Raw genomic sequence first — 25,332 nt, 5'->3', positions numbered from 1 at the left:
CTCCTGGCTATCAATTCCACAGGGCTGTAAAACCAACTACATCCAAGGCCTTACAGTGGAAACGAAAGACAAATTGCAGAAGCATCTCACGCTTTTTGAGATTGATCTTATGGCAGAGGACTTAGTGAGTGCAGGCCAGCAGTTAATTATTTCTATAGCTGAAGCTAAGAGAAAAAGTTGGATTAAAACAATATGAACGTAAGTAGCCACAAAGCGTGAAGATCATTGAGTCATTCCCCAACTCACTCTCGAGATTATGCCAATGTGACAGCAGACCAAATAGCCAGTCAGCTTCTTAAGAACAACAATCCAGATCAAAGGCCACCAAAACACAAGATTAGGATCAACAGATAGGAGGAGGATGAAACGACTAATTTATTGAGGCTATATGTGTCAACATTCAACATTCAGTATCCAGGATCAGAAGAGTAAGCCACAGAAAGCTGCTGGCTTGGATGACATTTTTTTTGAACAGATGAAGCAATTTGGACTAATGGCAAGACAGTGGTTACTAGAAATGTTTAATGAATGCTTGGAACAATGTAAGATTCCTGATATCTGGCGAAACGCTACAGTTGTTTTAAAATCAGGTAGAGGCCAATAACCCTAAGAACTACCATCCAATTTCTCTCTTGTGCCATACCTACAAAATCTTGCCCCCCCCAAAAGTTGCACTGAACAGATCCTGCATTTAATCCAGTACATCGAAGATGGATTCCAAAAGGGCTCACGGCCACATATGATACCATCAATCTTAGAAGACTGAAGCAGAAAGTTTATGATATGACTAAAGATTTTAAACTTACAAATATCATTAGGCCTCTGCTTTGGAACTACATGTTTTTTGTGGAGTTCCAGGGGAGGCGAAGTAGATAGAGGAATCAAAGGAATGGCTTACCACAGAATAGTGTATTGGCTCCAATTCTTTTTAATATTTACACCAATGATCAGCCACTCCCTATATGTATGCTGATGATTGAGCAATGGCTGTACAGGGAAAAACATTTGAGGAGGTTGAACAGCCTTTACCTGAAGCCCTGGTAGAGCTGGATGGAGACTATTGTGATAACCAGTTAAGGCCAAATCCAGCAAAATGTCAGGTATGGCCTTTCCATCTTTGCAATTAGCTGGCTGCTAGGAAGCTGCACATTATATGGAAAGGGACGTTATTGGAGCATTGCTACAGCCCTAAATAATTAGAGGTCACTCTAGATAGGGCCCTAACATATAAGCAGCACTCAAATGAAAGTCAGTGGACAAAATAACTTCCTTAGGAAATTTATGAGCTCTACCTGGGGTGCCAAACCAAGAGTCCTTAAGACAATAGCTTTAGCTCTTTGCTAAAGTTTGGTATAAATCAGCACATGCTGGGAAAGTAGATGTTGCTCTGAATGAAGCTCACAGAATTATTACTGGGTGCCTTAAACCATCTACCATCTAGCTGGCATTGCCCCACCTGCTGTTCATAGAGAAGCTGCAGCACACAGAGAACGTGTGTCAAATCATCAATATCTAGACAATATCCACTCTACAGTCTGGAACCAGTTCATCAGAGATTGAAATCTAAGAAAAGCTTCCTAAGGTCAATGGAAGACTTCGAAGAATTTAAAAGCATAGAGGATCTATGGAAAGCTACAAAGAACCAATGGATGGAACCAATGGAGGAAATGGTACCTGGGTCTGGTGAAAACTGGGAAGTATGGAAATTGTTGAATAGATTGCACACGAGTGCAAGAAGATTCAGAGACACTCTGAACAAATGGAGCTATCTGCCCTTTGCAATTGTGGTGACGTGCAGACAGCAACACATATGTATACCTGTCCTTTATGTCCTGATCAGTGCACATTTGGGGACCTCATGGCAACATGACAGAACACAATTAATGTTGCTAGTTTCTGGGCAAGATCTGCTTAACTTGTACATATTTGAATCCTGTATTTTATATTTTATGCCATTTAGTATGCCTTGTTTTAATCGTGATACGTGATACAGTATCCCGTATTCATTCCTTTGCTGCTGTTCTCTTGGCTGACTTCACCAGCTGCCTCTTTTTTCGTTTCCTCCTAGGAATCAGTGATGATTGTTGTCTTTGGTTTGGAATTTATCATACGCATCTGGTCTGCTGGCTGCTGTTGTAGATATCGTGGATGGCAAGGAAGACTGCGATTTGCAAGGAAACCTTTCTGTGTAATAGGTGAGTTGTTCAAGTATGACTAATTTCATCTGAAAAACAGTACTGGTATAGAAAAAGACCCACTTTGGTGTATTGGTTAACTCACCCGAGTAGAAAGTGGTAGATCATGAATTCCACTCCCACCTTAGGCACAAGGTCAGCTGCATAATCTTGGGCCAGTCACTGTTTCTCAGCCCTAGAAAGAAAACAAGGGCAAACTACTTCTAAAAAACTTACCAAGAAAACTACCGGGACTAGTCCAGGCAGTTTGCAGGAGTCAAGATTGATTCAAAGGCATTAAAAAAAAAAGTTATAGAAACCACAGAATTTTGTTTGCTATTATTTTGAATCGAATTCTAGGTTACATTTGACTGATTCCATTTTGATAAAAAGAGTTTTTGCATGTTCGGCTTTTGCTAGCGGTATTGTCAAGAAACTGCAGATCTTTTCCTTTCGGTATAAGGAAGCTCATACTTAATTCATATTATTCCTGCCTAAGTTAATTAATTAATTAATTAAGGTAGGAAAAAAATAGCCCCCCATAAAGTATGAGCTGAAATTAATTATATATAAATAAAATTAAAAGGTTTCATATTACCATTAAATCCTTTATTCGCAAATGGAGCATAACAGAATTTGGCACTGCCAAAAACGTAGAGTCAAAGTTATCAGCCAGAAATAGTTGAATATAACAATGATCTGTATATCCTGGGAAGTCCACAAGACGTGCAATATATCTATTTCTAATACTTCTGTAAAAAAAGGCAATAAAAGGATTCCATTGCATGTGGCAAAGTGGCATGTATGGGAGTAAAGGTAAAAGTTCCTCTCGCACATATGTGCTAGTCGTTCCCGTTTCAAAGCCGAAGAGCCAGCGCTGTCTGAAGATGTCTCCGTGGTCATGTGGCCGGTATGACTAAATGTCAAAGGCACACGGAACGCTGTTACCTTCCCACCAAAGGTGGTTTCTATTTTTCTACTTGCATTTTTTACGTGCTTTCGAACTGCTAGGTTGGCAGAAGCTGGGACAAGTAACAGGAGTGTATGGGAGTAATCAATTGTTATAAGGGATTCTTTTGAATGTTCCTTCCCATACAGAAGTAAGCAATAATTTAGATACGATAAATGCCACCTCTGCAGAATTTTACAGCACATTTTAATCTTTGTAGATCTAGTTTGTGATTAATTCACAATCAACTCCAACACAAATAATCCATTTGGCTATTACGGTCCCCTTCTCAAAAAAAAAATAATTAAAAAAATTAAAGAGACATCTCATTTTTTATTTCTAAATTTGATGAGGTTTGGAAACTTCACCTCTGGTTGGTATTTTCCTAGATGAACATCATTGCGGAAAGAGCACAGGGGATCTAGAGTTTTCCTTATATATGAATGTTTGGTTCAAATTGTTTTGCCTTATTTGAATTATGAATCGTTTAATCAATTCTCATCAGTGTGATTGCTATCAAGGAATAAATATATAATCATAATTATATATTCAAATTATTATAATTAACCCTTAAATTTATCCTAGTGAAAAAATATACAGTAATATTATTTATTATATGACCCTCTCATCTTTCTTCAGAAGCTCAAGGTAGTATACCTGGAACCCCCTCTTCCATTTGCCCCTAATTACCCTATAAAATAGGTTGGGTTGAAAGAAAGTGATTAGCGCCAAGACTCCTCAAGAGCTTCCATGACTCACATTGGATTGGAACCTGGACTTTGCAGTGGAACTTCAGCCACTTACTCCTACCCTGTAATGGTTGTGCTTTAATGTGGTATTAAAATGGATAAATAAAAGATGATTAAAGTTCCAGATATGTCCCCATTTTTTTCCATATAAACATAAAAGAGATTGAAACATGAATCAATTGCCTTTCTTGGAAAAAAACCAAAAGGAAAGAACAGAAGGAGGAGGAGGAGGAGGAGGAGGAGGAGGAGGAGGAGGAGGAGGAGGAGGAGGAGGAGGAGAGGAGGAAGAAGAAGAGGAAGAAGAACCACCTTTTAGCTACTGGTCATTGCCTAGCTCCACTGCTTCTCAAATAAAAATCCTATAAATACCACTGTAAAGTGGGAGGAGCTATCTCCTTTTTCACTATCAAGTGATATATTATAATTTGATTGTTGTGAGCTGCCCAGAATCATTGAGAGTTGTATTTATACATGGCGTCTTCCCTCCATGTATAAATTTATCCAGCATACTTACCCATTTCTTATTGTGACCTTACATGGTAGTAGAAAAAGAAAAAAAAAATAAGCCTTGCTATTCGGTTTATAGTACACAATCTTGCTAATAAAGAAGGACATGGTGCTTTTCATTATTGTAATATCTGCATTAGTCATTTAATAGTTGGATTACCATTCTATGGATGAAGTATTTTACATCTTTAGTCATTTGAATTCCCAAGTAGTTAACGCTTGAAAACTGTAATGCAAAGCCAGATAATTTGTGCATAGTTAACTGAGCAGCTAGAACAGTATACAAAGAAATGAGCTCTGACTTTCCACAATTTATTTTTAGCTCTGCAAACTTGCAAAAAGAGGGGGGGGGACCCTAATCCTTTAAATCTATTGTATTGCTTTAAAAAGATTAGATTAAAAATGTTTCAACCACAGATTATTAGTATGGATTTTATGATCAATTGGTGTTTCTTTGATCTGTGGATTATTTCTGAATATCCTAAGTAATGGCTATAATGAGATTGCAACAACATTGGAAAAGAGTAGACAGTCATGATATGTCCCTCTTTTATATCAACATATTTAACATTGTAATTATTAATACGGAATTGTGCTTCTTCTGCTAATAAATTAATACCTTAAAACCATCCCCAGGATATGATATTGTTAATTAGACATAACCAATTAACCCTGTCAAAAGCCTTCATTGCACCTAGCAAAATAGCTGTTGAAAAGCTTTTCACGTTAAATATTGTACTGAGTACTAATTAGGAATGAAGCACATTTAATCAAATGAAATCAGGCCCACTTATGGAGTGATACTTTTCTGAATCATTGGCTAAGGAAAAGGGAGCATATTTTGAGCAGGACAAAGGAGGTGGTGTTTCTAATCTTAAAAGTTATAAAAGCAATTCTGTTCCACTTATTCTGCAAGTTACAATCATCATTTATCTGTATTTTCTTGTTTTTATAGATGTAATCACTTTCTTCTCGTTATCAGCGTGCTTTTCCTTTTCACTTTCTTTTTTTCATGAAGCTAATTATGTTTTTATTGTTTGGTTTTGTTTTTAGCCTCTCAATTTCTTCTGCTCTATTTGTCAGATTCAGAAGAGTCTGAAATTTTTTTTTACTCATACTGTGTTTCACCAGGTTGTTGCTCTGTATTTCCCACCCTGGCAATATTCTTTCATGTTGCCTTCAGACTTGTAGTTATGCAACAGAAGACTTTCCAACTTTCTCATTTCAATTCAGTTTCAGTTTTCACAGATTATTCCTTCCAGTCACATTTTTGAAATGTTATTTACCTGTATTTGTTTGTTATTATTTCTTTCCTTTCTTCTTCTACAACATGTTCTCCTGTTTTTAAAAAATGGTCTGTCTATTTTCCTTTTCATAAAAAATTAAATTTATTATAGTTTTCTTTTTCCCATGCCATTACTAAATCACTTGTTTCCTTATCAAGTCTCCAAAATGTTTGATTCTTCTGATTTAGAGATATTTAAATTCAATGATCAGTTCAGTGTACTAAGTGACAGTGCATCTTTATGCATATTTAGTCCTGCTAAGTATTTCCTGGCCTTTTTTGTTTGCTAGGCCAAGTATTTGCTTTTTATTTCTGGAATTCTAATTTTATTGTTAGGTTGTTAGATTTCACGATTGCAATGGTGAAATGTTTTGATTTAGTATAAATAATGCAACTCTACTAGTTTTGCTTGTTTCACCATCATCTTTTCTCTTCACTTGCTCTACTGCTATTTTTTTTTTGCAAGTTGAAATTTAAATATCTTCTACTATCTCTATGCTAACTTTCCTTCTTATTTTGATTTCTCTTATCTCTTTATTGAGTCTCTCATTCTTAAATTTCTAGTACTATTTTATATCATGTCACATCTCAAACTTGATTTTTTAAGGCTTGCCCTTTTTTATTATTCACTCTCTCTAAAATTACACTACTATTGATATTTAAAAAGTTTAATTTCCCCATCAGTTTGGGCTTTCAAACAATATTTTAAAGAATTTTGTTTGTTCATTGATTCTGGGGTTCGCCCAGAGGTTAATTCTCCCTTTCTATTCCCTTTGTAAATTAAAATTATTAAGGCTATCATTTATTCCCGTCAATGACCAGCAAAAATAAAAATACAATTCCAAAATAAAATCAAACAGATGAATTCAATGATAAGTCTGTGAGCAAGACCTGTCTTATTCAATAGGACCAGTGGTGGGTTTCAAAAATTTTTAGTACTGGTTCTGTGGGTGTGGCTTGGTGGGCGTGGCATGGCTTGGTGGGCATGGCATGGTGGGCGTGGCAGGAGAAGGTTACTGCAAAATCCCCATTTCCTCCCGATCAGCTGGGACTTGGGAGGCAGAGAATAGATGGGGGCGGGGCCAGTCAGAATTTTTACTACCGGTTCTCCGAACTACCCAAAATTTCTGCTACCGGTTCTCCAGAACTGGTCAGAATCTGCTGAAACCCACCTCTTAATAGGACGTTGCTTGGAATGCTGTTAATGCTATTTTATTACTGCTGAGAACATTGGGCAGGTTCTTTAGAATGCCATCCCACTTTGCACTCCAGGCTCTGTCTATCACATCTACTTTGTTCACTGATTTTTAGTTTAGCCATGAACAACACCGGAGGATCTGGAGATGCTTCCAAGCAGGGGATTTATGATTTTATTTATTTATGTATTTATGTATGTATTTATTTATTTATTTAATTAATTAATTATTTTATTAAATTTTTATACCGCCCTTCTCCCGAAGGACTCAGGGTGATGTACAGTCAAAAATGAAACCCACAACTATATAAAAGTTAAAAGATAATTTAAAAATATTAAATAATTTGGCCGAAAGAGCTAAAATAGAAACCACCCATTAAAATAGCATTTAGGCCAGCCCTGCTTGGTGAAACAATAGCATTTTGAGGGCGCGGCGAAAGGTGCGAAGGTCGGGGATCCTATGAATCTCCGGGGGCAGCTCATTCCAGAGGGCAGGTGCCCCCACAGAGAAGGCTCTCCCCCTGGGGGTCGCCAGTCGACATTGTTTGACCGACGGCACCCTGAGGAGTCCCTCTCTGTGGGAGTGTACTGGTCGATGGGAGGCTATCGGTGGCAGATGCAGTGGCTATACAGCAAATGTGAATTTTTTAAGTAGGGCCAAGGATTCTTGCCCTCTTCTTGTGATATTTCTTTTTCCCTAACATTCTATCTTTTATTTAATCAAAGAAAGTTGGAGGGGGGAGACACAATATATTAACAATTTTTTAACTGATTGCTTTAACTTAACCCCATCCCACACCCCCTCTAGAGGAACCTCTGTCTATATTACCTGTGGGAAGGGCAGTCAAGACAATTTTATCTCAGCTGTTTATTTTGGTATAGTTTAGATTCATGAGCAGGGGTGAAATCCAGCAGGTTCTGACAGGTTCTGGAGAACTGGTAGCGGAAGTTTTGAGTAATTTGGAGAACCGGCAAATACCACCTCTGGCTGGCCCCAGAGTGGAGTGGGAATGGAGATTTTGCAATATCCTTCCCCCAGGAGTGGGGAGGGAATGGAGATTTTGCAGTATCCTTCCCCTGGAGTTGGGTGGGAATGGAGATTTTGCAGTATGCTCCCCCTGCCATGCCCACCAAGCCACACCATGCCCACCAAGCCATGCCCACAGAACCAGTAATAAAAAAAATTGAATTCCACCACTGACTTTGAGGCATTATGCAAAGAAACTTTTAAGATGGTACAACAAAATGTACCTGGTGTGTGTTGTTTCCTGGGGTGTGTGTGTGTGTGTGTGTGTACGCACGCACACACACACACACACACACACACACACACACACACACACACAAAATAGGCTACAAGACAAATGAAACAACATCTGGTGCTAAAACAACAAAAGTTAAAAAGCATGACAGGAAAAGCTTTGACACCAAGCATTAGCTAGCAGCTGAAGATTTGGCTCTTCTCCAGCATTCTGAAACTAAGGTAATGCTTTAAAGCATCTCCAAACAGATAACAGATATGCTGTATAAGACCAGTATCTTGGAATAATAAGGAATTGGGGTGTGAAGAAGATGAAAATAACCCTAATAAAGAGCAGATGGAAAGCTTAATTAATAGTCATCAGCTCCCCATTCACCATGTTTCATACAAAAGAGGGGGGAAAAAATCCTGCCAAAGTTCATTCTGCTCCTGTCTAATCTTTGATCCAGTCTTATTGACCACACACACAACTTTCTCGCTGTGGAAACTGTAATTTTGATCTTTAAGCAGCTAACAACGATTAACAACAAAATTGATGAAGTGGAACAATTGCTTGAGCTATTCATGCAGGACTGTGGTGGGACGCAAAATAGACAAAGGTCTCTTTCAAGCATGAACAATGTTAATGTTCGAAAGAATTCTGGAAAAATACCCATTTCATATGTGGGTAGCCAAACATAACTTATTGGATTTCTGGAAGAAGCCCTAAAGAACCCATAGTTAAACAGCAATACTGTAGCAGTGACCCTTATTTCAGTTGAGGCACAACGACAGAGAAGAAGTAAGGTGGTATAGGATTTCAAAACAATTCACAGATCATTTTACTTATGGGCCTGGAGCTTCAGATAATAATGAATAATACAACTAGAGGAAACGTCATGATAAAAAACTAATGCAAACTTCCTAAATGCACACTTCCATCTGGACTTAGAATTGCTTGACTTTCTGCCCAATATGGCATCAAGAGGATTTTACTAGCCTATAAGCACACAGCTGTTCCGTGGATGCTCTTAAAAAAGAACACAATTCTGAACAGTTTTTTGATCATTCCAAATCAAACCCTTAAGGATGTCTATAATGCCCTTCTTATAATCAAAAGGAAAGCTTCCCAGTTATCAAATAGAAGTTGGACTAAATAGTATCAGATGATGGTAAAAATAAAAATTTTCTGTTCAGTCAGAGATGATCATTTTCTCCTCCACAAATCCATGGTCAATCTGATATACAGGGATAACAGCACTTACAAATCAATGAATGGGATGAAGAACATATATTATATTTTTTTTTTAAAATAAACTTCTGGATGAGATATCCTAAAAAGCTCTTTTACAACAATTATGGACACTGCATAAAAACAATAATATCACAGGGATGGATAGAAGAGGCTTTAAACAATTTAGATAGAACTCCTTTGTCTCAGTGTTGGGACAAAGAACATTACAGATTTTGGCAATGTACTGTAAAGAAGAAAGAGCCACTATAAATTACTGGAAAGCCAAAGTTAGGTTCTTTAAAAAATAAAAGAGACATAAATGGCAGATCAGTGGCCATGTAACAGTGCAAGAGAGGCAATATAAATACTTGGCATACAGGTAGATCACAGTGGAGCCCAAAATTTATGTTGCTAAGTGAGATATTTGTTAAGTGAGTTTTGCCCCATTTTACGATCTTTCTTGACACAGTTGTTAAGTGAATCACTGAAGTTGTTAAGTTAGTAACATGGTTGTTAAGTGTATCTGGCTTCCCCATTGACTTTGCTTATCAGAAGGTCACAAAAGCTGATTACATGACCTCTGCAACCATGAATTTTGACCATGGGGATGATGCAACGGTCGTGTGAAAAAAACAGTCATAAATAACTTTTTTCAATGCCATTGTAACTTTGAACGGTCAGTAAAGACATCAATATTTGCTGGTTTTTGAGGTGTTGTTTTTTTTAATCAAACTGATGGCTAATTTATACCCCAACTTCCAGGTTTTCCAGAGAATAGCTGCTGCCCAACTCTACTATGCATAGATATACACTGTATACTGTACACTGTATACTATACACTATACACTGTATACACTATAAAGACAAAGGCATTTTTACTATCTTGAGAAATTTCAATCTAAATGTCGAAGAGTAATTTTTGAAAAAAATACACTGTGTTTCTAATGCCATCCTATGAACTGAAGCTGTCTTTATTTCCTTAGAAGACCAGATTTGTCAAAGCAGACTTGTGTACTCTGCTGCTTTAAGATAATAAATTATGCTTAAGGCCTAGCTCCTTTAACTTTGTATAAGAAACTTCACTCCAGGTAGAGAATTTCTCTGGAATCAAAATAAGAGATTTCACCATCTCTTATGCCATCTGTTGATTTTAGCAGAACCATCCGTTGATGTGTAGTCAAAAATCCAGCTTAATGGTTTCTCCTATCCTCTGTCCAGTTATGCAAAGTAGATCTGCTGGTATCCCATATGATAAATGTCCAGGCTTTTTTGGATCTGTTTTGGTAAATGCGCTATTGTGCTATTCTTCTACAGGATCTTGATATTTATTCATAGCATCTCTTCTAACCAAATACATAGGCAGACCAAATGCATGTTATGTACTCCTCCTTTTATCAGATTTAAATACAAGCATCACCTGTAAGGTAGCAAAATCTTTTTCCACAGCTATGGCTAGTAGGAAAAAAAAATGGAGTTAAAGATGCTATAAAGGTGAAATATATGCTTAGATTTAATTTTGCTACTTGTTTTTTTTTCTTAGCTCTTTTTCTCTGTTTTGTGCTATTTTTTTTCTTTGACATCATTTATGAAACCAAATATTCCAAATCCAGTTTAATTGTACTAATGCCAGTTCTTAATTTATTATATCTTATTGTCTAAATAGTTTAAGAGTATTTTGTGTGTGTGTGTGTGTGTGTGTGTGTGTGTGTGTGTGTGTGGAGAAATAGCAAGTTTTTGACATCAGATAGAGAGCTATCAGCTGTAAGTTTCCCCATCTCTTTGACACATTTTCTAGGGCAGAATACTGCCACATCAATATGTGTTTATGGAATTGGAAATAGATACAGACAAGCAATCCTCTTTGTATAGTGGCAGAGTCTTAATGTCTGACAAGGACTGTAAGAAGATAAAAGTACTCACTATCAGTTTGAGAAGCTCAGCTTTCACAGCTGAATAGTGAAACTATTGTCAAAATAAATACCACTTTCGATTACATACTAGATTACAATTTATCAAAAAGAGAGCCTATTTTTTAAAAAGAAGGGAAAAAAAAGAAAATGTACATTCTTGTTCCTTTGCTAATATTCTGAATAGAATATGTTAGACTGGACGTTATATAGGAGGAATGCAGTCATTTAGATTCAGCCCCAACTATTCTTCGTAGCCACACTACATTCTAAAATTAAATGGCAAATATTTATAGATCTTTCAGTCTGAAACCACAATTTAATAAAAAGAAATGTGTGCTTAATCTTTATTGAATTGTGGCTTGAATTGCTTTCTTTTTCAGTGATTTCCAGCTTCTGGATAAATTAACCATTGTGGTATGGATTAGGGATAACTGGGTCCATATACTTCTGACAGAGTTCTGTTTACTGAAGAAATCTCTTTTGGAGAAGGGAGGAGAGCAATTTATGCCTATATCTTCTAAACAGTGAGAGAAAAGGCATCTAGGTTGAAGAGGAAAGGGAGGGAGGAAGGGAAAGGGAGAAATCATTGCAAGTTCAGGGACAACTTTTAGAAGAAAACAGCGCTTTCTACTACTCTCTTAAGACTACAACTGTAAAGGTAGTCCCACCCTTTGCACAAGTCAGTATCAGGAATTGAATAAACAAGTCATAAAGGCAAGGAAAAATGCAAGAGACACAGTGAGGGGAATCTAGAGTTCTAAGGACAGGCCAGGAAGGTTTGGGCAACAGAACTGAGCCTTAAAAAGTTGTTCTCTGCATTTTTTCTCAGGGAGTGAAACCAACAAATAGCCAGTTCGGTGTAGTGATGAAAGTTATGTCCTAGAAACCAGGAGACTGTGAGTTCTAGTCCCACTTTGGGCATGAAAGTCAGCTGGTTCAAAGCCAGTTGCTACTGGTTCACTCATGCGCATGTGCAACGCTTCTGTGCATGTACAGAAGCTTCTGCGCATGCACAGAAGCGTCTAGGCAGGTGGGTGGGGCCTCCCACTGCCGCCACTACAGGTTCGCCCAATCCGGGGCGAACCGGTAGCAACCCACAACTGCTTTGGAGCAGTCATTCTCTCTCTCTCTCTCTCTCAACCCAACCCTCCTGACGGGGAAAAATAGGAAGAGGAAAAGTATTAGATATATTCGTCATCATGAGTTTTTTGTAAAAAGAATAATAAAGGTGGGATGAAAATCTAAATAAATAAACTGAGTCTCTGCTTAACTGCAGAGCTGAGGCCTGTTGCTGCCTGGAATTCTGCTGGCCTGCTCTTGGGCAGGCAGTCTGACTGGCAGAGCTCATCTGTTGTATCTTTCAGGCAGCTGTTGTATCTGCTTGGGGCTGGGAGAATAAACTTCAAAGTCTGAGACACTGAGGCAGGAAGTCCTGAGGCAGGAAGTCCTGGAGGTTGCTGGAGCTGTCTCAGCTAGAGAGGGCCGATTCCCTCCCTCTAGGATTGTTATCCCAAGATGCCCCTATTTATTTATTTATTTGTTAAATTGTCTATGCCGCCTGACTCTCTACAATTCTGAGTGGCTCTGTGTCCACCTCTTCCTGCTGAGAAGCCCAGCAGAGCCATAGCTAGTGGCTTGTTGAATTGTAGAAAGAATCATTCCATAAATTGCAAGACTCCTTTTTGCAGAAGAGTCTCTAGTTTACTCCAGGGAGACTTTGGACACATTCAGATTTTTGCCCAACAAATCCCCAACCAGGTCCATGCATCATGGTATTGATAATTATGATTTAATGACCATTTATTAAATGAACCATTTGTAATAGAGCTTGCACAGTGTTCTAGGTCATAAACCTTGCTTCACAGATTACATTGGTCCAGACAACATACTAGCTAAGCTGGAAATAAGCCATGTTATAACTTAGGGCAATATGTGATCACGGTCACTATTTCACTGCCTTATATACCTGATTTATTATGAAAGAAAAGTAGGGAACAGCCATCTATTCAAAGGGTAACTATATAATAACCTTATATTGTAAGCTAAAATATGAAAATGACCGATGCACAAGGCTAGAAACAAATATCTCCTACCGTTTGCTATGACCATACCATAATAAACTAATTGAAGGCAGTATTTATGGGATTGATGTTCTAAATAAAAACTTTTACTCCAAGACTAATAGCTCTTTTATTTACAATGAATAAATCAACAACTCTGCATATCAATATCTATATAATTGTAGCATTAAAGAGTATATCTTAATCATTGGACAGGGAATATTTTAAGTTACTGTAGATGTTTTCTGCCGTTTCAATTACAATACCATGTCTGGATAGTTGATAAATCTATTACAAGCTTTTAGTGTCTTTAAAGATTGGACAGAAATTATCTAGATCTATTTTAAGATCAAGGTAAGCTAAGATCTATAAACCATATATTTCCAGCAGTTAGTTGTTGCAGTGTGCTGAGAAACTATACTTTTGCTGCTGAGCACCACTGTATGAAGAAGGACTGGCCTTAACCAAAGGCAGTTTAAGATAGAGATGCGAGTTGCTATGTCAATATTATACAGATGCACCATTGGTACCAACACTGGGAGTGATATCTGTGGTTCATTTAGAGTTATTTGTTGAAGTAACCATTTTCATGTCTCTGCCATCTTGTAACAATCTCAAGAAAATCAGGACCCCTTTCCTGGCAACCCAGTGGAGGTTGGTTGGTGATGCTTCTGTGCGTTGATTACAGATAGTGCTCAACTTACAACCACAACTGAGTCCAAAATGTCCATTGCTAAGCAAGACAATTAAGTGAATTTTGCCCCATTTTATAACCTTTCTTGCCACAGTGGTTTAGGTGAATCACTGCAGTTGTTAAGTTAGTAACCTGATTGTTAAGTGCATCTGGCTTCTCCATGGATTTTGCTCATCAGAAGTTCGCCAGTAAATACATGCCAGTTGTCAAGCGTATGAATTTTGATTGCATGACCATCAGTGGTGGGTTGCCTCCGGTTCGGTCCGGTTTTTGTGAACTGGTAGTAAAACCAGCGGGAGGCTCCGCCCACCCACCCACCCGGACGTCGTCATAGACGATCTGCGCATACGCGCGATCCCATTGCGAACTGGTAGTAAAGGTAAGTAGAACCCATCCCTGATGACCATGGGGATGCTGTAACATTTATAAGTGTGAAAAACATTTTTTCCAGTGCTGTTGTAACTTTGAAGAGTCACTACACAAATGCCTTTACGTATATTTAGCTCTTTTTTTCCTGCCCCCACCTTCTTCTCAGTTGACATTTGTGGCACTTTGCAGTATTGTGCTTAAAATACATACCTTTCTTGCATTTTGAAAATCTATGTATGTCGTTCTTTAGCTTACTAAATGTGATTAAATATTCAGATTGTCAGAGTAAGCAAACCATAATATCTCTTAGGCAAGTACCATTGAACAGAAATAGAGAACAATGCAAACTGCCACGAGGCTTTCACAACACAGAACAAAGATAAACAAGCAACCATAGACTGAAATGAATGGACTTAGAATAGTTCTAAATCAGAGCTATGTAAAATCAGAATAATAAGCTAAATACAGTATAATTGCCTTTTGATATCCCTGCTTTTATTTTATTTTTCTTTCACATCAGCTAATGATAGGAAAATCCCAGAGCTAGAAATAGAACTCTGAGCAAGCAGCAAACTGGAAAACACATAATATATATTCAGATGAAATGTTTCCAAGTCAGCTGGAGGCCAACCTGCAAATAGACTAAATCTGTTTGATCCAATCTGTATTAAACTGTACCATTTTAAAGGATTTTTAGAGAGTACTTAATCATTGAAAAATGATGTATATCAGGGGTGAAATGCTCCGAGTTCGTACCGGATTGCCCGATCCGGTAGTGATGGCGGCAGGTGGTTCGGAGAACCGGTAGCAAAAATCCTTGTGCCCCCCCCCATGCCCAGCTGAGCCGCAGGATCATCAGAGGCTTTTTTTAAAAACTTTTAAAAGCATTTTTTCTACAACCTCTTCCGACAAAAAAAAATGTTTTTAAAAGTAAAAAAAAGCCTCTGATGATTGCGTGGCTCAGCTGGGATAGTCAGAGTCAACCTCTTGGCCAAAGAGGTGGTAAAAAAAATGCTTTGAAAAGTCTCTGACAATCCCAGCTGAGTTGCCTGATTGGCAGAGAGGTATTTTTTAAAAAGCCTCTCTGACGATCCCAGCTGAGTTGCCTGATCGGCAGAGGCTTTTCAAAGCATTAGAAAAAATGCTTTGAAAAGTTAAAAAAAAAAATTGGCCATGCCCACCGTCACATTAACCCCCCCACCAAGCCACGCCCACAGAACCGGTAGTAACAAATTTTACATTTCACCCCTGATATATATGTATGCTAAAATAAATAAAATTGAGGCTTTGCTTTGTTTTAAGTTAATGCAATGTCTCTGTGTTCATTAAATAAGAGGTATACTCAGGACAACTGGCATAATAAAACATTATTATACCTAGTTTAATATTTACAAGGATAAGAGGAGCAAAAGAATATAATTCCTCTGAAGATACATCAAATATGTACAGGTAGTCCTCAACTTACAACACTTCATTTAGTGACCGTTCAAAGTAACAGCATCTCTGAAAAAAGGAACTTATGACCATTTTTCACAGTAATTACCTTTGCAACACCCCCATGATCATGTGATCAAAATTCAGTCACTTAACAGTTGGTTATTTATGACCGTTGCTGTGTCCCAAGGTCATTACAACCTTCTGACAAGCAAAGTCAACAGGGAAGCCAGATTCACTTAACAACCAGGTTACTAACTTATCATCTGCAGTGATTCCCTTAACAATTGAGGCAGACAAAAGTTGTAAAATGGGCCAAACCTCACTTTACAAATGTCTCATTTAACAATAGAAATTTTGGGCTCAATTGTGGTTGAGGATTACGGGTATATTTAGCTGTTGTGTTTGCTTTTTCCTCCGCTGTATTATATCTGCACCTCCTAGTAAGAGTTCAGAGCTAACTGTGTTGACTATTAAAAGTCTTAGGCCACCAAAAGCATGTATTTGTGCCACCCTGGTCAACTGTCATATAATATGGGAACGCACTTCTACTTTTTTGTTGTTCTGAATTAAATTATTTCTTTTCCCAGACTGAGAGTGCTATAGTAGCTTCATAGAGATTGTTAAGTAGATAGTTTAGGGTAGAGATCAGAAGAAAAATCAAATCAACATGTAAGATGAGATACAGGAACTACATCACAATATTCTAGTGAAGAATGTTACTTTGGTGCCTAATTGTGATGTCACTGCTGAGGTTCAACATCTTGCAAAAGTAAAGCAACTGAACACATATATAATTATTGGAGTAATTGTTCTTAGACCACATGTAAAGTGCAATTCATAGAATAGGAAATAGTAGCTCTTCTTAAATCTTGCTTGTTTTCTTCAAGGACCCGTCTTTTTACACGTGCCTCATATCTGCAAAAAGGGTTATGTTGAATGCCTGGTCATGGCCACTGTTTTTTGATATCACTGATCTCTCTTGTGGCCACCCTGGGATGCAGACTTTGGAAACCCTTTTAACTAGGGTATTAGCATTCCTTTGAAACAGAGCTAGACTTGTGATTTAAAAACCAAGGGTGTTGCACCAAAGGTTGATTTAAATCCAAAAAGAGAGCCAGGCGCTGCTAGCTGTGTGCTGCACCACTGTTGTTCCCATAGGGATTTCTAAAATATTCCTTCCAACATTCCCTCACTTCAGTTTTATCACAAATCATTTCCATTACTGTTTTTAAAAAAATCCATTGGCTGTATTGGACACCCCTTCTTTAATCTTCTTTATCCACTTCCAAAACATTTTTTTTTTATTTCTAGAAAAATCACTGCATTTTCTCTACCTTTTAAATTTTACAAATAGCAATTCATTTTACTTTGTTCTGAACAAGAAATACCTTTTCTTTTTTTCTTTTTTTTACTTTCTGTTCATTCTATTGGGAGAGGCATCTATTTTCTGGTTTGTTTGTTTTTTTCATGTAGGACATACACTTTTTTCTTCTTGCATTCTTATTTCTTAGATTTTTTTTTTCTATGTTAACTTTTCCACAGATCTACCCATGATCCTATTAAAAATTGGTGCATCCCCCACATTCATAATCTCTCATCTGTCTTGCACGCTTCACTAATTTGTTGATTCTTTCACTATAAACAACCCATTATGCTTTTAGATTGAGATTCTTTCCTTTGCCATCAGTACGCTGGCCTCCATTTCTAATTAAAATGATGCCAAAATGATGAAGCATTCATTGCTTCACCATGACATACAGACCAACCTTTCATATTTGCATGTTTGCAACACTGCTTGAAAGAATATAAGAGGCAGAGCTTGTATCACAATAGTCTCAAGCACATTTTCTCATTTAGTCCTCTTCACCCACCTTTAGGTGATTATGTTTTGTACTTGAGTGCTTATGCTTAAATCACACACTCAAAATAAGTAGACCTTTTTGCAGAGTGTCATTGGGCCCCATAGTGTTTATTCCTGAATCTCTAAGTAGCCTAATTACTTTTAATATACCTGCTTGTCTAATTATCATTCACATATTCATGTCACATAGCAGGATATTTTTCCCTAGAATTACATTTATTCAGCATGTTACAGTTTTTTCCCAAAACTCATCTATGGTTCTTCCATTATCACTATTCACAGAAGTGCACATACAATTATCACTACCCAATGGATTTCTATTTCTATATGCACTCACAGCACCCTGAATGATACCAATTTATTTTCTCCTGACATATACTTTAGGTTTCTCATTCATAATTAAATCACTCATTTCATTCTATTGCAAATATTCATTAACTCCATTCCACAAGACCAGACTATATTCAAATTTATTATCTTTCTCCTGATTTTCCATACAGCATATCTATATAATTTATTTCATTCTATTTCATTTCATTTCATTAATTATGTTTTCATCATTTATCTTCTTACATTTCTATATCAAAGTCATCCATATGCCCTGGTTGTCCAAATAAACCCATGGCCCCTCTGCCACCCGTCATGGTTAACCAAGACTTTCACATAATGCTTTTTAGTAAGTACTTATTACTTACTTACTTACTTACTTACTTACTTACTTACTTACTCACTTACTTACTTACTTACTCACTTACTTACTTATGGTACTTACTTTTGTATGTACAGAATAGTTTTCAGTCTAAGACAAGTTTTATTTAATCATACATATATACATGCATACATACACTGTGTGTGTGTGTGTGTGTGTGTGTGTGTGTGTGTGTGTGTTGAAAACACAATTGAAAATACTGAGTAGTCTAGTCTGTCTGTCAGCCTATCTTTCTAACTGGCTGCTTAATCTTTATTTTATTTATTTATTAATTACATTTTTATAATAAAGTGTCTCTGGGTAGGTTTATTCATTCATACTTTTTCTATTCATTTTTAATCAATAAAAAGAATCCCAAAGTGGAGTAGCTTTAAATTATTCTTTATTCAAAATAAGTTCAGAATATGACTAGATAAATTCTAGACAAGAAAGGAAGAGAAATTAAGTAATTCAGTTCATGGGGTTGTCATATTGAAAACCTATTTAATGTGAAGAAAGTCTGAGTACTGTAATTAATTTATTTTGATTAAGACAGACATAAGGAAAACTAGCATTAAATTGTTCTCTTTCACACTGTTAGAATGGTCAGGATATATTAGATGCTAAAAGTAGATAGAGTAATTCAAGTAGATTATCTAATTTTCTGAATCCTTTCTATCTTAGAACAGTATAATAGTACAATAGTAGAAATCAATTTTCACCTGCTAGTATCTACATCATTCAGGATTATTGTGACCTCTGAAGTACTTCGTTCTTTTTATCTTAAAAGACAAAGCTGTTGAAACAGGATGACAAATACTGGAAAGACTGAAGCCTCTATTTCCTAAATTGGTAATTAACAAGATTCCCACATAAAGAATGCTCTGAAGAATTTGGAATTGTATTACAACCTCTGAAGGAAATCAGACAATAACATTCAGATAATTTCCTTAAGACATGGGGATCAAACCCGCGGCATCACGTTGCCATCATGGGATGTTTCGTGACGTTTTCCCCATTCACGGAGCTGGGGTAGGTGTGGCCTGCACGTGACACATCCGGCCCATAGGCCACCAATTTGACATCCCTGCCTTAAGATATATCAGTTAAGTAACTTAAGTTGCCTCTAAGCAAAATCTGTTTAAGAGAAAATGCTGCACTATATACAAAACTAAGTAAAAATATTATCAGAATATGAGAATCTGAATACTGTCTTAATATATCTTATCATACATCAAATCATGTTTATAAACTCTTTATTATGTTGTTTCCTTAATAATACAAATTGCATGCATACGAACTTAATAGACAAGTACAGGATACTGATATAATTACTTCAGTTGTCCCTTCACTTATCCCAAACATATATCAATATATCACCATCACTTGAGCAGATTGTAAGTGGGATTTTAAAGGATGTTTTCAACTTTGCCACTGGGCATTTTGCATGGCTCCATCCCACAGTATATTTATGAATAAGCTTGAACAAATCATACTGATGATAACCACCTACAATCATGTGGTTATGATTGTTTTGTAATTTTTGCCATCTGGACCGTACCAAGTATCCATCAAACCAGCAAATTAACTCGGAGTAAAGCTATCAGAAATCACGTATGGATTGTTGCTACTAAATAAACATAATAATTAAAAATCAATTATTTAACTCATTTTATGATGTAAAAAGAAAAACATAATCATATTTGTCTTTTAAGCATGAAATTAATTGCAACATTAATAAAAATTACCTCAGAAAAGCCCATAGATTTAAAGAGCATTTTTTTCAAAGGATATTCTTGTGTAATTGACTATAATATCTATGAGTATCTTTCTTATTCAGAGATTCCTTCTCAAAGATTACTCTTTGCTACTGTCAACTGACAATTCCTAAATGCTGCTAAGTGATTTGGATAATCTAGATAATTTCTCCTCGGTTGGTTTTTAAATAGCACACCAAATAAAATTGAACTTTAAGAATAATGTGATAGAGTTTCTATGAAAAATTCGGTAATCACCAGATATTCAACTTAATCTAGAAATGCTAGAATTTATCAGCATCAGCAGTGAACATTTTCTCTAAGAGGTGGGTAACCAATTATTTCAGTTCCTAATTCCTAATTAATTTTTAACATTAAACAACCAGTTCATCAGATGTTGGCATGCTAATTGACTATAAATGTCCCTGTCTGCATTAATATATTTTGTGATGTATTTTTTTCAGACATCATTGTTCTCATCGCTTCAATAGCAGTTGTTTCTGCAAAAACTCAGGGTAATATTTTTGCAACATCAGCACTCAGAAGTCTTCGTTTCCTACAGATTCTTCGTATGGTACGCATGGACCGAAGAGGAGGAACTTGGAAATTGTTAGGCTCAGTGGTTTATGCACATAGTAAGGTAGGGGCCCATTGATATTTCATTTTTGAATGCATGCTGCAAAAAAGAAAATTCCAAATTTAAATGAATGATCCAACTAACTTGCAATATTTTGATGTGTGTTGACCGTTCATGAATGCATGCATGCATGCATGTGTACATCTGTTATCCATCCATCACTCTATCCATCCATCCCTTCTAACTTCAGAAGTCAAAGAACCATGGAACAAATTATTCTTATTGGAAAAACCTGTGTGGTCTTATATATGACTACAATCTATACATTATAATAGAAATTCTCTTTTTAAAGTTGCAATTTTCTTTTAAAGATAATTTGAGATTTGGCATAGAAATAAGTTTTGCTGATTGAACAAAAAAATTAAAAAGCCCATTAGATATATCCAACTTCTGGCATAAATGAAACAGTTTGAATTCTGTGGCCTGAAACAGCTTGAATAATTTATATTTGTTAAATTAAGGGATAATTTGTATACTCAAGGAACTTTTCACATTTAACTAAAACGAACTCTATTAATCTTATATTCCAACAAATACATGAATTCAGATAAATTATCAGAAATGTTTATTTTTTATTCTTATTTTATCTTACAGGAATTAATCACAGCTTGGTACATTGGATTTTTAGTACTTATTTTTTCATCCTTCCTTGTCTATCTGGTTGAAAAAGATGCAAATGCTCAGTTTTCTACATATGCGGATGCTCTGTGGTGGGGCACAGTAAGTACAAAATCAATCAATCTTTGTAATATAAACTAACTTTCCCCAGTCTGGAGCCCTTTGGATTGAGACTACAACTTGATATATTTCCCAAAAATGTCCACAGTTGGCTGGGAATGCTAGGAGGTTGCTGTTTTAACGTAACTGGAGCATAGCAGATTGACGAAAGCAGGTTTATGCTTTGCAGTATTTAATATTCTTTTGAATCTTATTAAATGAATGGACCTATTATAATGTATCTTGGTAAAGGAAGCATTGATAGGTTGAGGGGAAGTAGTTGCAGGCTATATACTAGCTGTGATTTTAGCCAAATCCAAAACTATAGGAGCTAAAGAAAAAGTGGTTGAGATCTTGCTTGTTTGCTTTCTCCTTCTGTCTCTATCTCTCTCTCCCCCATCATCCATGTCAAACTCTGTCAGTTTGTTGCTGCACACACAATCAGACACAAGTAAATGAACTTCAGCAGGATTCAAATTATATAAGAAAATGTCTTTATACACAATACAATACAGCAGAATTCAGCATACAAATCAGGAACACAGAAGCAATATTCATAGAAGCATTACAGAGTAGAGAGATACAGAAGCTAATATATTGTACAGAGGCTCATATTGCAGAGGCCAAACCAACTCTTATATATATTTCAGCAAGTCTAAGCCACACCCAGACTCCAAACTGTCTCTTATGGCCCCATACAAACAAATACTATGTTTCAGTTTCCAAACAGTCATCATTGGTTGACCTGTTACTATGTCTATCCAAATAGACATAGTAGACAGAGCCTTGGTAGCACAGTGGACTAAAGCACTGTTATTAACATCTGCTGCTTGCAATTACTGCAAGTTCAAATCTCACCAGGCTCAAGGTTGACTCAGCCTTCCATCCTTTCAAAGGTAGGTGAAATGAGGACCCAGATTGTGGGAGCAATAAGCTGACTTTGTATAAATATACAAAAGGATGAAGGCTATTGCTTAACACATTGTAAGCCGCCCTGAGTCTCCAGAGAAGGGCGGCATATAAATTAAAGCAAAAAAAAAAAAAAAAAAGTCCCTAAATAGATGGCTGATCTATTCCAGTCTATTCCTGATCTATTCCAGTCTATGAATATTCATACTCTGACACCTTCAATACTTCTTCCTCTGTGATTCATGCTCAAACTGATGTGCTTTTATCCTTTCACCTAAACATAGACGTAAACAAAAATATATTCTCTACATTGTTAAGAAAATTCCATGCATATCCATTTTTCTCTCTTTTCTACTTATTCATACACATATGCCTCCCATACTATTCTTCTACCTATAGCTTCTCATTCAAACTACCCTGTCCTTCTTGCCCAGACACGTAGTCTTCTTAACCAAATGTTTACACTCTTATTGGGTTCTTTTTTTTCCATTAGTAAAATGTATCTTTTTTACAGAGTCAGGAAAAATTCTTTAAATACATATATATAATTGAAAAAGAGAAGCAAGCAAAAAACAACTGGTTTAGAATGAGGGGGCATTCTTCTGGAGGTACCTCAGCAAACACTACCGCGTTCCATGGACGCAGAGCTGAAATCACCCAGTTGTGGATAGGAGATACAATAAATCAGTGTTGGCGAACCTTTTTGACACTGAATGCCAAAACGGGAGCACATGTGCGTGTGCCAGAAACCGGAAAAGCAGCTGCCCGGTGCGCATGCACATGCTGGGAAAATGATATTCCGGTTTCCGGCACGCACATGTGCACTGACCAGGTGGTCTTCACACACACATGTGCACTAGAAACCGGGTGGCCAATGCGCATGCACGCACCGGAAACCAGAAGATCATTTTCTCAGCGCGCGCCTGTGCACTGAGTGCCTGCTGTTCCAGTTTCCGGCACTCTCGTGCATGTGAAGACCAGCTGGCTGGCGCGCCGGAACCCGGAAGACCAATGGGCAACGGCCCGCATGCATGGAGAGATGGCTCTGTGTGCCACTTCTGGCATGCGTGCCATAGGTTTGCCATCACGGTAATAAATTATTCCCCTGAATATGATTCTTTAAATTGTTATATAAGATTAAAGCTGAAACTGACATAAGTAATTGTGCGGTTTATATTTCAAAATAAATATAGGTAGTCTTTGCTTAATCACAGTAATTGAGAAGAAAAACCCTGTTGCTAAATTACATGATCTTACAGGGCAATATCACATTACTCTGCTGACCTACAACAGCAGTTACAACAGTTACAGTTGCCATTGTTAAGTGAATTCCATGGGATCTCTAAATGCAACATCATATGATAGCCATTTGTGACTTCCTGCTGGCTTCCCCATTGACTTTGTTAGTTGGAAACTGGCAGTAAAGGTTGCAAATGGTAAACACATGACTGTGGGACACTGTGTCCATCATTATCGCGAGTTGATTGCCAGATGTCCAAATCATGATCATATGACTATTGGGGTGCTGTGACAGCCACAACCGTGAGGACCGGTCATAAGTCTCCTTGTTCAATACCATCATAAATTTGAATGGTTACTGAACAAGGGATTGTTAAGTGAAGACTTCCTGTGTAAAGCCTCTTTCCCTTAGGCATTATAGAAACAGACAAATAGTAGCGCTGGAAAAAGATTTTGAAAGTTTTATGTAGAAAAATAAGAATGTTAAGCCATTAGAGTTAACTCTCAAACCAGGATGATGAAACATTATTTTTATCATAGTAAGAGTGTGAATTTGGAACTATCAAGACATTGAAGTCCTGTTGAAGTCCTGCAACTCTCTAAATGTGTTTGTGTTGAAGTTGCAGTCTTTCAGACACTAACCCTAACTATAGTAGCTGGGCACATTAGATCAGGCTAAAATGAAATTCTGTAGGTTTTGGTACAATACTTTGTGTGATCCAGAATTATTTTAGCATATTTTGTGATGCAAGTCATTAGGTTAAGACATGATCATTAATTTGTTTGGATATAGCACTTTTTTTTCTAAATCTGGCTTAAAATTTAATGTGTTGAATATTCCAATTAATCAGTCCACAATAAGATTTAAAGAGAAACAGACACAAACAGACACAAACACACACACACACACACACACACACACACACACACACCTGTATTCTTGCTTAGGAACATTTACATTAATTTGACATACTTTAACTTGCTTTGATCCATCCTGTTGCCCTCAAATAAGGCTTGGCCTAACTATTTCCATTTTTGTTTGTGTGAGCCTCATGGTATAACTATATATGATGGCAATCAATAGGAGAACAGAATCTCAGTTGCAAGATGGTACCAGCCATAACTGAACAATGTCAGCTAATCAAACAACCAGTCCTGGCCTATTTACCTTTGTACAACTCCTCCCTTAAAGATTAACCTTTAATCAAAATAGTTTGCCCTGAGATTGGATTTTAATTTAACAAATAGCCAATACATATTAGGAGTCTGAGGATGGCTTTAACATTGTATTCCATCATTTTGCGGTACTCTTATTCAGGTAATGCACTGTTTTTCGGTTCTAGTGAGAATTCAATATGATTTTCCAAAAAATAAAAAATAAATAAAGCATCAAAAAACAAAACAATATAAAATGCTAAAAACATATGCTAAAATTAATACTAAATTCAGTTAAAAATTTACAAAACGAAATAAAGGGATGTGTCTTTACAGATTTCAAAACGCTTGAGAGAATGGAGACCAAGCACAACTCCTAAAGAAAAGTGTTCCATCATGCCAGAAATGGATTTTAAGAGCCAGATTGGTTTATGAAGGGAAAGATAGTTTCTTAGATAGCCTGACCATTTAGGGTTCTAAAAGTACCTCGCAAATGAGCTGCTATATAAATTAAATTAATAAGGAAATCAGATTTAGTAAAGAGTTTATTTTTTCATTCATTTGGA

At 36.8% G+C, this 25,332-nt stretch overlaps 1 protein-coding gene across 5 annotated transcripts in view; it reads left to right on the top strand.

The window, feature by feature from the left end:
* KCNQ5 (potassium voltage-gated channel subfamily Q member 5) overlaps positions 1-25,332 on the top strand; it is a 319,360-nt gene that overhangs the window by 240,846 nt on the left and 53,182 nt on the right. For all 5 annotated transcript variants that reach the window (XM_070954515.1, XM_070954504.1, XM_070954523.1 and 2 more), the window contains exons 3-5: positions 2,069-2,195; positions 20,574-20,749; positions 21,341-21,466. In XM_070954515.1, the coding sequence (XP_070810616.1) occupies positions 2,069-2,195; positions 20,574-20,749; positions 21,341-21,466 (429 nt within the window). The remainder of the gene's footprint in view (positions 1-2,068; positions 2,196-20,573; positions 20,750-21,340; positions 21,467-25,332) is intronic.

The sequence above is a fragment of the Pituophis catenifer genome, unplaced genomic scaffold, assembly GCF_029215685.1.
Source record: "Pituophis catenifer annectens isolate HBS135680 unplaced genomic scaffold, rPitCat1.0.hap2 SCAF_1, whole genome shotgun sequence".
In the NCBI taxonomy this organism is placed as follows: domain Eukaryota; kingdom Metazoa; phylum Chordata; class Lepidosauria; order Squamata; family Colubridae; genus Pituophis; species Pituophis catenifer.
This window is presented reverse-complemented; position numbering and strand designations above follow the sequence as displayed.